This window comes from Castor canadensis, chromosome 9 (genome assembly GCF_047511655.1).
Source record: "Castor canadensis chromosome 9, mCasCan1.hap1v2, whole genome shotgun sequence".
NCBI lineage: Eukaryota > Metazoa > Chordata > Mammalia > Rodentia > Castoridae > Castor > Castor canadensis.
Window position 1 is genome coordinate 84,304,369 of NC_133394.1, and position 13,254 is coordinate 84,317,622.

A 13,254-nucleotide genomic window follows, 5' to 3' on the forward strand; every position below is an offset into this window, starting at 1 on the left:
AAAAGACCAAAAATCGTATGTTCTCCCTCATATGTGGACATTAGATCAAGGGCAAACACAACAAGGGGATTGGACTTTGATCACATGATAAAGCGAGCGCACACAAGGGAGGGGTGAGGATAGGTAAGACACCTGAAAAACTAGCTAGCATTTGTTGCCCTCAACACAGAGAAACTAAAACAGATACCTTAAAAGCAACTGAGGCCAATAGGAGAAGGGGACCAGGAACTAGAGAAAAGGTTAGATCAAAAAGAATTAACCTAGAAGGTAACACACATGCACAGGAAAGCAATGCAAGTCAACTCCCTGTATAGCTATCCTTATCTCAACTAGCAAAAATCCTTGGTCCTTCCTATTATTGCTTATACAAAATAATTTTGCTTATACAAAATACTATTGCTTCAACAAAATTAGAGATAAGGGCAAGATAGTTTCTGCTGGGTAGCGAGGGGGTGGGGGGAGGGGAAGGGAGTAGAGGGGTAAGGGAGGGGGCAGGGGGAAGGGGGGAGAAATGACCCAAACATTGTATGCATATATGAATAAAAGAAAAAAAATCTACTACTCCCTGGTCGTTTTCCCTCCCAGATTGCCATTTGCAGTCTTTTCAAACTTCTGCCTTCTTGCCTGCCTTCCTTTCTTATATTGCTTATCACCCCATTGATTTTCATCTTTCTCCTTTTAAATAGATACTTCTGCCAAAAATGTCTGTTTGCTGTGATACACTGTGAGTGAATATTCCTTAACACAGTTCCCACGCCATTTTGAGAATTGCGATTTTTGTCCTGCCTTTGCCTGCCCATCATTCTCAGCACTGGAGCCATGATGCCAGATGGCATCACCCCCTGCTTAAAACTCTGAGGGGCTTCTCACCTTTCTGTTCCCACTTGCCATTCAACTGCAAGGCCTTTGCTCTGGCCATCCCCTTTTCCTTCCTCACCTTCTTCAGGTCTTCCCTCCTAGAGTTTACCCACAGTTCCCCAGGTAAGATCCCCATGTTCATCCTCTCTGCTTGGCTCTCTCCTTCCCTACAGTGCCTTCCCCTGTAACACCCTCTGACCTAGTTCATAGTGGGGTCTCCCCAGGAGAGTCAGCCATGGAAAGGCTGGGCAGTCTGTCCTGTTCACTGCTCCATGGAATTCCTACAACTGTGCCTGGCAGTCAGCAGCCAATCATCCATTGTTGAATGAAGGAATTCCAGACAGCCCCTGACTCCCTTCAGCGTGGATGCAATCTGTTCTTGCAGAAAACTCAAATCGTCTTTCTTGGGTTGGATTTGGGCTTTCATATACCACACACTTGACATGCGTATTTGAATCTCTCACTGAAGTGTGGTCTTAAACACTCAATGTTCCTTAGTCCCTAAGCCACCATTAAGCAATACACTCTCTCCTTGTAGGAGAATCACCTGTCCCCGCCCTGGAGAGCCACCACAGGGTCATCGTGATGATGGCCGAGAAGAAGGCGTCCTCCCCTCCTTCTAGTCCAGCCCAAGTGGGAGGCTAAAAAACTCCAAGGCAGCCCCCACCCCTCAACCTCTACAGAAGAAGAGCTGTCTGGACACATCATGGGGTCCAGACCCTGGGTCAGCTGGCAGCCCTTCCCTGTCCCCGGTCTGAGTCCCTGAGGTCTGAGTGCTTACCCCATCCCGCCTGCTCACCAGACCCCATTGACAACAGATTATCCAATCAGATATCCAACAACTCTGAGATATAAATAGCGTACTTTACAATCATCTGATTCAAGTATACAGCTTAGTGTGTTTTGGTATACCTGTACAGTTCTGCAACCATCACAATTTCATTTTAGAACATTGTCATCAACCTAAAAGAAAACTCTTAAAATTAGTAACTTGCCATTCTCCTCTCCCTATCTCAGCCCCTGACAACCACTAATCCACTTTTCCTATAAATTTTCTAATTCTGGACACTTCATAAAATGGAATTACATAGTATGTGGTCTTTTGTGACTGATTTATTTCACTTAACATTTTGGACGTTCATCCATATTGCAGGATATATCAGTACTTCATTGTTCTTTATTGCTGAGCAGTGGACCATTATATGAATGTTTTCTTTATCCATTCACTGCGTGATGGACACTTGGTTGTTTGCACTGTTTTACTGTTGTGAATAATGCCACCATGACATTCATGTTCAGGTTTTTGTGTGCACAGATATTCTTACTTCTCTTGGGTAATCCCAAAGAGTGGAAGAGCTGGATCGTATAGTAGCTCTTGTGTAACCTGTCGACCTGCCAGACTGTTCTCTGACAGTTGCACTATGTCCCACTCCCTCCAACCACATAGCCAGTGGGCTTTACTCTTACGGACTAACACCACTCCACCACACTACTCCACACTGACTTCAAGTTCTTATCAAAATTTATATCTCTGATTTGGAGACAGGCTACTTTCCAATATAAAGAAAATATGTGCTGAGAAAGCCGAGTGGGTGACAATGACAGTCTGTCCTAGTGATCATGGAATGTAGCAGGGCCTCTGGTCCTGCCTGAGATTTTCCTGCCACCTTACTCTTCACTACAGCTCCAGCTCAGGTTAGGGAACTTCTGGAGTAGACCCCAATCACAGCACCATCTACAACCTCCCCAGCTAATCTGGAAATTCTCTTGCGGGTAGAGGCTGTATTTATTTATTTAGGTATTAAAAGGATGCCTCCCTCAAATGTGTTTTCATAAATGTGTTTATCGAATGGGGCAGACCAGACTGTAATGACTACCAGTGGCCAAGGGGACTCACTGAATTGGAACAGTGGACAATGTCCACACCCAGACAAGTCACTGGAAATGACTATCTCAGCATAGGGCTATGGGGAGGGTTCATGGCCCCATGAGCTTGGAGCTCTATAAGGTTGGAACCAACCTATTCCTGGACAAGGTTATACCTAGGCACAGCAAAGACCTGGACTCTGTGAACCCAGACACCCTTTGCTAACCCTGAGGCTGCTCACACAATCCTCAAGAGAGTTAATTAATAAGACATCAGCAAAATTAAAAGGTATTAAATTTCAAAAGGCACTATTAAGAAAATAAAAAGACCAACTCGAGAGAAAATGTTTGCAAAGCATATGTCTGATAAAGGACTGGTATCCACAATATATAATGATCTTTTACATTTCAGTAATTAGAAAAAAATGCCATTTTTAAATAAGCAAAAAATGAGTAGATATAACTGCAAGGAAGGTACACATATTGCAATGGGCACGTGACACGATGCTCAATACTATTAACTATTATGGAGAATAGTTAATGAGACGCCTATACACACCAGCTAACATGGCCACAATTTAAAAAAAGATAATGACAGGTTTGGGTAAAAATATAGAGAAACTGGAGCCCTTATACATGGCAAGAGAGGATGTAGGATTGTATAGCTATTTTAGAAAGCAGTTTGACTGCAGCTGGGGTGTCACACAAATGTAATCCTAGTACTCAGGAGGCTGAGGCAGAAGGATCATGAGTTTGAAGCCAGTGTGGGCTACACAGTAAGACCCTGTCTCAAACAAAGCACAACAAAACTAGTTTGGTTATTTCCTTTAAATCAATCATGAATTTACCATACAACCCAGACATTCCACCCCTAGAAATCTACCCAAGACAAATGAAGATACGGCCACACAGGCACGTATATCTGCACATTTTTTCCTAAGAGCCCCAAACTGGAAATAGTTCAAATGCTCATCAACTGATAAAAATATTAGCAAAAAACAGTATTTGTAAAAAAGGAAAGTACTGATGCATGTAAAGACATTACTCCAGATGCAAGACATGCATACTGTATGATTCCATTTATAAGCGATGTCCAGAAAAGGCAAACTCCTACAGGCAGGAAGCAGATCAGTGTTGGCTTAAGGTGAGGAGTTAGAGTAAGGATTATCTGCAAATGGGTACTAGGGACCTTTCTGGAAGAACATGGAAATGTTCTTAAACTGGATGGGAGGCTATGAAATGTGATGTATGTAAAGTGTATCTCAATAAAACTTGCTGAAAAAAACAGAATTTTTAACCAGTCAAATGTGTCCATCTTACCTGGACTTCTAGGTCCCACTCCTTTGCAAGTTTTTGAGACTTATGCAAACCAATGAAAAATATATTTAATAAGATTATTCAAGAATGTTCCCCAAACTTACCACTCTTCTAGCCCCCATCTGAAGTTTAAAATTACATATTCTTGAACAGAAATCCATCTGGATCGTTTAAATTCAAGTTGGATGAACAGTAGAAAGGAGGGTCTGAGAGTTGATTGATACCAGCCACAACCCAGACCTTGTGGGCTTTAAGTTGACAGAGTAGAGAGCAGCCTGAGATTCCATTCTCTCACTAAAGAAGGCAGCATGACAGTCTCAAGGATTTCTCTGTGGGCAGCCCACATCCTTTGTACATGTTACGGAATCAGAATGGATTCTCTCAGGTCCTTTTGAACCCACCGTACATCATCAGAAAATGTTCCTTTCATCAACTTTAACTGTTTTTGATTCTTAGTTGATGATTTAAAGAAGGCTCTCCACTTCAGTACATGAAGACAAGATTACAGTAGGACAAGCTGCTAATTTGGGTTCAATTGCTGACCTGATTTCTGTACTGCATAGGCTCTCAAGTAGATCCCCTTCTGGATTAGTGAATTTAAACATTTTAAGTCTCAAGAGGAAACAGAGCTTGGGCTGTGGACAAACAGGCGCCTGGATGGAGGTCAGATGATGATGTACTGAGTTCTGTTTTCATATACACGTGAGGATTTTATATCTGTCACCACCCTGATCACAAATCCACTTTGTAGGACATTTACCTGTGTTGTCCCTGTCTCTGTTTTTCTTCTTTCTGTAACATAGCACGGGGGTGGGTGTACTGCCGTATACATTCCAGGTTTGCGGGAGTGAATTGTTGGGCTATCTTCCATTTAAGGAAGACTTAAGTACCACCACCTAAAGCCACCATAGCTGAAGCAGTGATTATCTTTCTACAAATCATCCCAGCCCATCCCTTCCCACACAGATGGGCAACAGGAGAAAAGCAGATGTGAAAAAAGGTAACCCAGGACTGCAGGTCAGCTGCTTTATGCTGGACACAAATCAGGGCACATTCATGGTTTCTCTGACTCCTTAAAACAGCCCCCATAGCAAGGAATATGAAGCCTGCGTTAGAGCAAAATGGAACTCTGGTACAGGGGCTGTCCAAGAGATAAGTGGGAGTGTGCACGGTGGACCCCTTAGACTCCAAACTCATTTGGTCAGAAGCCTGAGTGTCTACAGAGTGCAGGCTTCTGTCCAGAGACTGGGAACACAATGGCTGACCAAACAGGCTCTACTTGGCCTCCACAGCTTGAAGTTCTAGTAGGGAGTCAGTGATTCACAAAAATATGTGTCACAACAAACTCTGGTACATCCCACAGAAGTTCAGTGCTCTTCAAGAAGACTTCACTTCTCAACAAAACAGATACTTGAGTGTCAACAGAATTTATCTCTTGCCCTGAAGACATCACTGCCGGGGTGGGTAATGGAATACACATATGTATGTCGCTATTTTGTAAACACTAATTCAGTGAGAGTATTTCTTCTCCAATGATAAAAATGGCACAACAAAGTCAAAACATGGTTCGTTTTGGTTTTATTTTCCTATCTCATTTCAGTAAAAAGATTCAAAGAACTGACACATATCATAAATTTTCACCCATGTACAGTATATACACACTGTTGCTACTTTTTCTTTTTCACTGAACAAAGTGACACTATCTTTGTTCAAATCAAAGTGCAAATGAAGAGATACTATAAATGAAAAAAATGGTGGGGTGGCCTTTTTATTCTCAGACAATAACCGTGTATGCATTAATACAGGGAAAAACACTAGAGAAACATTTGGATCTCGCAGATTAAAAAGTCAAGCATTAGGTACCACTAGAGTACCTTCCCAAATAGCAAATTTGGAACAATTAGCCATTAAATTCCTAGTTTTTCATTTTCCCATCACAACACCACTATATTGGAATTTAAGCCCCCTTCCCAGTGCAAATATAAAAACGATCAAAGTCAGGATTTTATGGCAATCATTTGCTAAAATATAGTCTATTTTAATATATATGCTATAAAAGTATGCTAAAAAGGTTAATCTTTGGAACCCTGTTAAGAATTTACATTTTTATATATAGAATAATGTACATCCAATTCTAAAAAGTATAACTGAGAAAAGCTTTTACTGTGATTCCAAATATTTCTAGTTTCATACTTTGTTTATAATATTGATTTTATAATACAGGTATTTAGTAATGTTCTCATAATTCTGTCTTGCAATGACTCTCCAATTACTTTAAATAAAAACATAAGACAGAGATGTATCTTCAAGGAGTTTTTACTTGTGTAAACTACAAAGTTCCAATGTAAGTTCCTATCACAAACTTTTCATTGTATTTTTCTTTAAACTTTGGTATCCCAAATTCTTTTATGAGCAACATTTGGAGCTATTAATAGGACAAATAAAAGCACAAGATGGTAAAAATTAATTTGTATATGGCCTGATTTAAAAAGTGATCATCCCCTCCTGTGATCACATTTTCAGTGCCAATTGTAGATTTTATGGAGTAGTAGTGGAAAATAATGCTGGCTGAAATCACCAGTGGCGGTGAACAGGCTGGACCAGACAATGGGACTCTTGGTGCTGAGTGCAATGGTATATATTACAGTCATGACGAGGATGAGGGCTATAGGCTTATTGCTAGAGCCCAGGCGTATCTGTAATCTTTTATTTTGTGAATACTAGTAGGATGGAATATAAAATAATTGAAATCTGTTTCTGACTTAAACAAGAATATTTACTTTTCATTAGTAAAACACTCTTTAAAATATATGTGTTCCCCCACCCACACCCCCTGAACATTTCACTGGGAGCACTGGGTGATTTTTAAAGGTTTATTGCCAACTATTCAATACATGAAATATGGCTGTAGAGAGTACACTGCGACAGGAGCTGATTTACGTCCACTGATGAGAAATTTACTCTTGTATGGTTACAGTGTCCAGTCCACCAAAGGAAAGGTTTGGCATCTGTGTGCTTTTTGTTCTTTGTAGGAATCACTTCTGCTTGATTTTCATTCTGAGAAGAAACAATCAGCTGATGTCCTCAGATCTTATGACATGATGGGGATGAACAATGGGACAAAGATTAACTGCTATCAAGGAGACAGTCTGGAATTGGGTCTCCAGACACATCTTCCTCCTTTCCAGGTGAGTCTCCAAAGTGTTGCACTGGAAACCAGGGCCCAAGCATCCAGGACACAGATGTGCAGTGCTTCCTGCAGACAGGCCACTCCTGCTCAGTAGAGCATCCCTTACTCATGGCCTCGGATACCAACCTTGCTATGTGCTGGCAGAGCTTAGAAAGATCAGTTCACAGGGAGAAGGAAGCAGAGGACTCAAGCAGAAGGAGGCCCAAGCCACAAGACATTGCCTTCCGCTGCCTCCTGAGCTATTGTCTGTTTCTGAGATTGTCTGTGGAGGATCCAGACCTGGTGCTCTTCAGGCAGAATTCTTCCTTTCTCTTGGAAGGGTTTTGTGAGGTCATGGTATTTCAAACCATTTTACCAAGAAGCAGAATTTGATGCCTACTTTTTCTAACAAATTAGTAATAGCAAAAATTTCAGCCTCCCTCTACTGAACCTTCCTAAAAGCAGAATGTTCCCTTCTGGCAAAGGATTACTTCTTTAAAAAGTGGATGGCTGGGCTGGAGGATAGCTCAATGGGAGAGCACTTGACTAGCATGTGCAGGCCCTGGATTTGATCCCCAGCATCACAACAACAACAAAACCAAAACAAAACAAAACAAAAAACAAGGGGGTGGGGGAAGGAAGAAGAAAGGAATGGAGGGAGGGACAGAAGGAATGGAAAGAAAAAAATAAAAATGGATAATCTTTTTCTTTTACCCAACTTAGCCCTTCAGAAAATACTTCAGGCTGTGAGAGGAGGAAGCACAGGAGAAATGACTTCCTGTTGTGCCTTACATAAAACATTCTGCTCAAACTGAAGGGCAGCTCCAAGTGCAAAAGCAAATATTTGTGCAAAAGATCCCACTGCCAGGTGCAATCTGAACACATCCTCAATTTATAGTGTTTGACTCTTTAAAATACAGTATTTTAAATTATGAAACCCAGCAAGTAAGGGGAAGGAAGTCAACATCAGAAAATACATCTTAGAAAAAGTACAGGATATTTTGCTGGCAATTTGCTACTTATTTCATAACATAGATCAAGTAAATATTTGTTAAATATTCACAGTAATTTCAAAGAAACATTCATGTCTGTGAAATTTCAATCTATTGCATTTTCAACCATTTTTCTGTACAGTTACAAGATTTCATGTGTCAGTGCTTTTCTGCAGGATTCCTTATCAGTCCTGCCCTCTTTGGATCCAGTTATACTTTCAAGGTGGGCTGTAAGATTCCTTTCTCAATGAGATGAGTCTTCAGGGTTTTATATATGTTTAACTGCTGTTCTGGTTGAAGCACCAACAGCTGCTGTAGCACTCTGCTGGGATTTGGACCCCTGATGATAGGAAGAAAAAACAAAGATCGTGCTATTTTAATATGGTTAAGTGAAGCATATATCCCCAATTTAAGACTGTCCATTCCTTTCTATACAATAGTAACCTTTGTAGAATTGAAACTCTTGATAAGATTTCATGCTAATGTCCAAAGTTTGTGTCAAGGGAAAAAAAACAAAACTAGAACTAGTCTGTTCTGAGAACCATACAGCCTGAATATGGAAAGAATACCCAAACACAGAATCGCAAGAATATTATGCACTCATGTATGAAAGGAGAAAATGAGACATGTTGAAACTATTCCAGGAATGGGGGGAGGAAGGGATAAAGGAGAATGGTAGAGGGGTGAATTCAACTATGATATATTGTAAGAACTTTTGTAAATGTCACAATGTGACAGCACAACAATGATTAAAAAAAAAAAAGAACACAAGGCAATATAGGTGTATATAAACATACCTTCTACAAAAATTCTCTAAAGGACAACCTGAGCTAAGGGGTGAGGATAAATAAACAAATCTGAAAACTAGACAAGACACACACTCACACAAAACATTCTACAAGGAGCCTGATGGACAGAGGATAAACCAAAAAGAGGGCATGAAAATATAATTAAAACTTTTAGCTTCAAATAAACTTCTAGATGGTAAGAGGTACTTTGTTGATTAAATATCCCCAGGAACTATGAATATTCATTCAAGAGACAAAAATATATGACAGTTCTGACTCTAACAATAAAGTCCCTACTGGGGCTGTATAACAGACACTACAGCTTTTGTTCAAAAAGAATGAAGTAAAGCCCAATGTGGGTTAAAGTTAAATTAAAGTGTTACCTGCTCTATTTGAAAGGAGGCAGGAAGGAAGATACCTTGATCTCCTCACCTGTCTCCCACAGTAGTCTCTTTTGGGAGGTCATGAGGCCACATGGAACCCGGGCAGTGACATCTCAACAGCCCAAGCCAGGGCTCCAACTCAGGTAGCTCCCTTGTGGGTAAGCTATAAGACCTCTGCTCCAGCCCTTCTGTCTGCGACTCTCCTATAGTATACTAGGATCGCGTGAGTCAGGGCAGTACTCCAACCCTCACACCTCTTCCTCCCAGGAGACTACTTCCGTCATGGGATTGCAATTTCCCACCACCTGAACTCAAGAACTGAACCCATTTAAATAAGTTGGAGATCACCTGTGTTTCTGTACGTACATGTCTAAAACACAAGTTTATCAAATTAAGAATGAACCTAATTCAAATCTTAAAGTATATTCTTTGCACCTTTCACAGTCTACTTTAACAGGAAAAGCTGGTTTACTTTTTGTGGAGAGTGACTGGTGAAAGCAAGCCATAAATAATTAATTGGGTAGCACAGAATTCTGAAAAAGACTCACTCACATACATGTGAGTAAGTAAACTTGTTATTTATAATAGAGACTGTTTAAATAGGATAATAGAAGTAGAAATCCCAGCAATGAAGAAGAAATGCCTGCTATAGTGTTATCATGATGAGGATGAACTGTTTGTTCTAGAAATCTTTGATTTAAAGACTGCATAATAGCCCAGCTTAGTAGTCCCATGGATTGGTCACCTTTATGTACCTGGCTCAATTCATGTGCTAAAAAATGGTGGTCATCTGCCTCTCCCAGTCCAAGTCTACCATAGTCACAGCACAGCTTGTTTTAATACTTTATGTCCAAAGATTCAGCAGCTTCATTGCATAAACCTGGGGTAGGTCCCATAGAAGGCTCTTCTAGCAATTGTGGCTAAATGCAAGACGATGTCAGCAGGTGCTCCCAGCTAGCTGCATTGTGGCACCATTGCTGCACTTCTAAGTCTATGTATCTGCTTGCAAGTGGTGGACTACATGGCTCAGCATGGCCTCTTTCTACTAAGAGAATAGCAGGGTTTTTGTTTTGTTTTGTGTTTTAAGAAAGAGTATGTGTTAATGCTTTAACAGGCTGCCATATTCTGAAAATAAGGATTTTGAAGGATTTAACCACTAATTACTAATACCCAAATAAGTCAACAAGGAAACATGCAAATAGGTTAATACTCCAATTAAAAAGATAAGGATAACCAAAGGGGTTATAAAAAATACAAAAAAGTGAGTTATATTGTTTGTTAGAAAAGGAAAACACACCACTAAAAATAAGGACAAAAGAATGCTAAAAATACAAAGAAGTACTATACAGACACAAACCAAAAGAAAGCAGCCAGAGCTATTCTAAAATACAACAATGTAGGCTTTAAGGTAGGTAGAAAAGATGAACACTACATAATGACTGAACGATCAATTCAACACAAAGATATGTCCATCATAAATTTGCATATGCTCAGTACAGCCTCAAAATAGTGCAAAAATTGGCAGAAGTAAACAGAGGAATACATTTATAATCATAGCACAAGAGTTTAACAAAGCTCTCTTAGTAACTGATAGAATAAGCAGACCAAAAAAAAATCCATATGAAAGATTTAATTAAACTTCACCTGACATACACAATACTACATCCCCAAAGTGCAAAATGCACATTTGTTTCATGTGCAGTTAGACCATGTACCAGAACAGATGATGTGCAAGGCCATAGTAAAAGATAAATACTGAAATTGCAAAGAGTACATTTTCCAACCACAGTGGAATTAGGGCAATTATCTTGTTTGTCTGGAAGACAAACAAGAAAATCTTTATTTGTTTGCAAACCAACCAATATAGTTCTAAATAATACATGTGTCAAAGAAGATAATAATACTGGAAATCAGAAAATATTTATAACTAAACAACGAAAATACAGATAGTACAACTTGTAGAATAAAGAGAAAGTTTATAGTCTTAAATGGCTCTGTTAGGCAAGAAGGCTGAAAATAATTTAGGCTTTATCTCAAGAAGCTAGAAAAAGAACAGCAAATTGAACTTTAAAAAAAAAGGAATGAAAACTGACAGTGGAAATCAATACCCTGGAGAAAATTAAAGCCAAAGTTCATTATTTGAAAAGATTAATGAAATTAATAAATTCCCAGTAAGACTGCAACCTCCCTCTTCCCAAAAAGTTAATACAAAAACATTCTTCCACTGCTATAGGCACATATTTAAAATGTATACTTAGGAATATCTAAATTTAAGTTTCACTCTAACGAACCCTATGAGGGAAATCCATATTTTCTGTGGCTCAGGTGCTATTAATAATTATTTGCCTCCCGGGTCCCAGAAGAGACCATGGAAAGTAAAGTTAGCATGTGTTCACTGTGATTAGCTTCACACCCCAAACTGGTGTTTTAGGGAATATCCAAAACACTAAGGTTTAATTAAAAAAAACCACCCTAAATAAAAGAGCAACATTTATTTATCCATTCACTCACCCACCCACTCCTTCCTACTCTCACAGGGGTAATCCCTCTCGCCTGCTTTGTTTTTCTTCATGATATTTATAACCATCTACCAAGCATAAAGCATATACTATTTTGTTAATTTAAGTTGCTCATATGTATGTAAAATAATTACAAATTAACCATTTTTCTCTGAGCTACAATTCCAAAGCCACCATTTACTTCAGTATTAAAGATAAATACTAACAGAAAATGTTAATTTAATCAAGTCACTATCAATGGAAATGAGAGCTCAAAGACATTATGTAACAGACAATGTCTTAAGTACATGAGTACCTTACAAAGCTTGTGATGTACACGTGCACAAACGTTGCCATTAAGTACTGGCAATCAAATCTGTCCATTATCCCACCATGCCCAGGAATGGTGTTTGCGAAATCCTTAGAAACAAACAAACACATTACATCAGATTTGCAACAAGATCACCTGTAGAAAAGTCTTGTCTATAAATGTCTTTTCACCATCATAGACTCTATAAGGAAAATACTATTGCATTTTTCCACTGAATATAAATTTGTTAAAATACATCAAACAGATTAAAACGTTATTTCATTCTTCAATGATTTCTGAAGTGGTCCATAAAACTGTAATAACATTAACTAAACATTAATTAAATCTAGCACTTTTTCTCACTAGTGGAACTTTTTCTAAATAAAAATTCTATCAGCTATCACTACTTTAATTTTACAACATCCTATCCTTCTGTTTAGCACAAAGATATTTGGGAGTTATTTTAGCCTTGTTGACAAATGTACAACTGGTTCTAACTCATGTTTACCCTAATAGTTCTTGCTCTGGAATAAACATTCAACTTCTATGATAAGCATTTCTTCTTTTTTTAAGTGTTGGAGTAAAAAACCAAGTCAAAATAGCTGGTTTATTTGGAACACAGTCCATTAAATGGCCAAATTGAGAGGATGAATGGTAAGTAAACTGCAGACCGACTCATAGATACTTTAGCTGCTAGGAATCCCAGGAAATGGAAATAGCTAATTGCTCTTCTAGCCTCAAGCAACAAAAATCACAAAATGCAATCACACCTACATTTTAAACATGCAAAAGAAAAAAAAAAACCCTCATCTTTCAACAGGACACACTGAATTAGAAACCATTAAAAAATACCATTCTAAAGATAACATTTTCCTGTTTGAGCCAATTATTGAAAAATTTTTTAGTTAATCTCTGCAGACCAATTTTTTTCCTTCTCTTCCCTACTAACCAAAACCTAAAAGAGTCACAGCCACCCCATTCCACTCTGTTGATGGTTAACAACTTTTGTAAAACAGCCATTCTCGCATTCCCAGTGATGGGGAGCATCTTGAGGCCAGAGTCTTGTATACTTT

General features: G+C 39.0%; 1 protein-coding gene across 1 annotated transcript in view; it reads right to left on the reverse strand.

The window, feature by feature from the left end:
- Positions 1 to 5,602: 5,602 nt before the first annotated feature.
- The window catches only part of Cds1 (CDP-diacylglycerol synthase 1), a 72,977-nt gene continuing 65,325 nt past the window's right edge, over positions 5,603 to 13,254 (reverse strand). Inside the window, exons 12-13 of the mRNA XM_074041855.1 lie at positions 12,188 to 12,291; positions 5,603 to 8,542 (exon numbers count right to left, since the gene is read on the reverse strand). Coding sequence (XP_073897956.1) covers positions 8,413 to 8,542; positions 12,188 to 12,291 — 234 coding nt within the window. The 3' untranslated portion in view covers positions 5,603 to 8,412. The remainder of the gene's footprint in view (positions 8,543 to 12,187; positions 12,292 to 13,254) is intronic.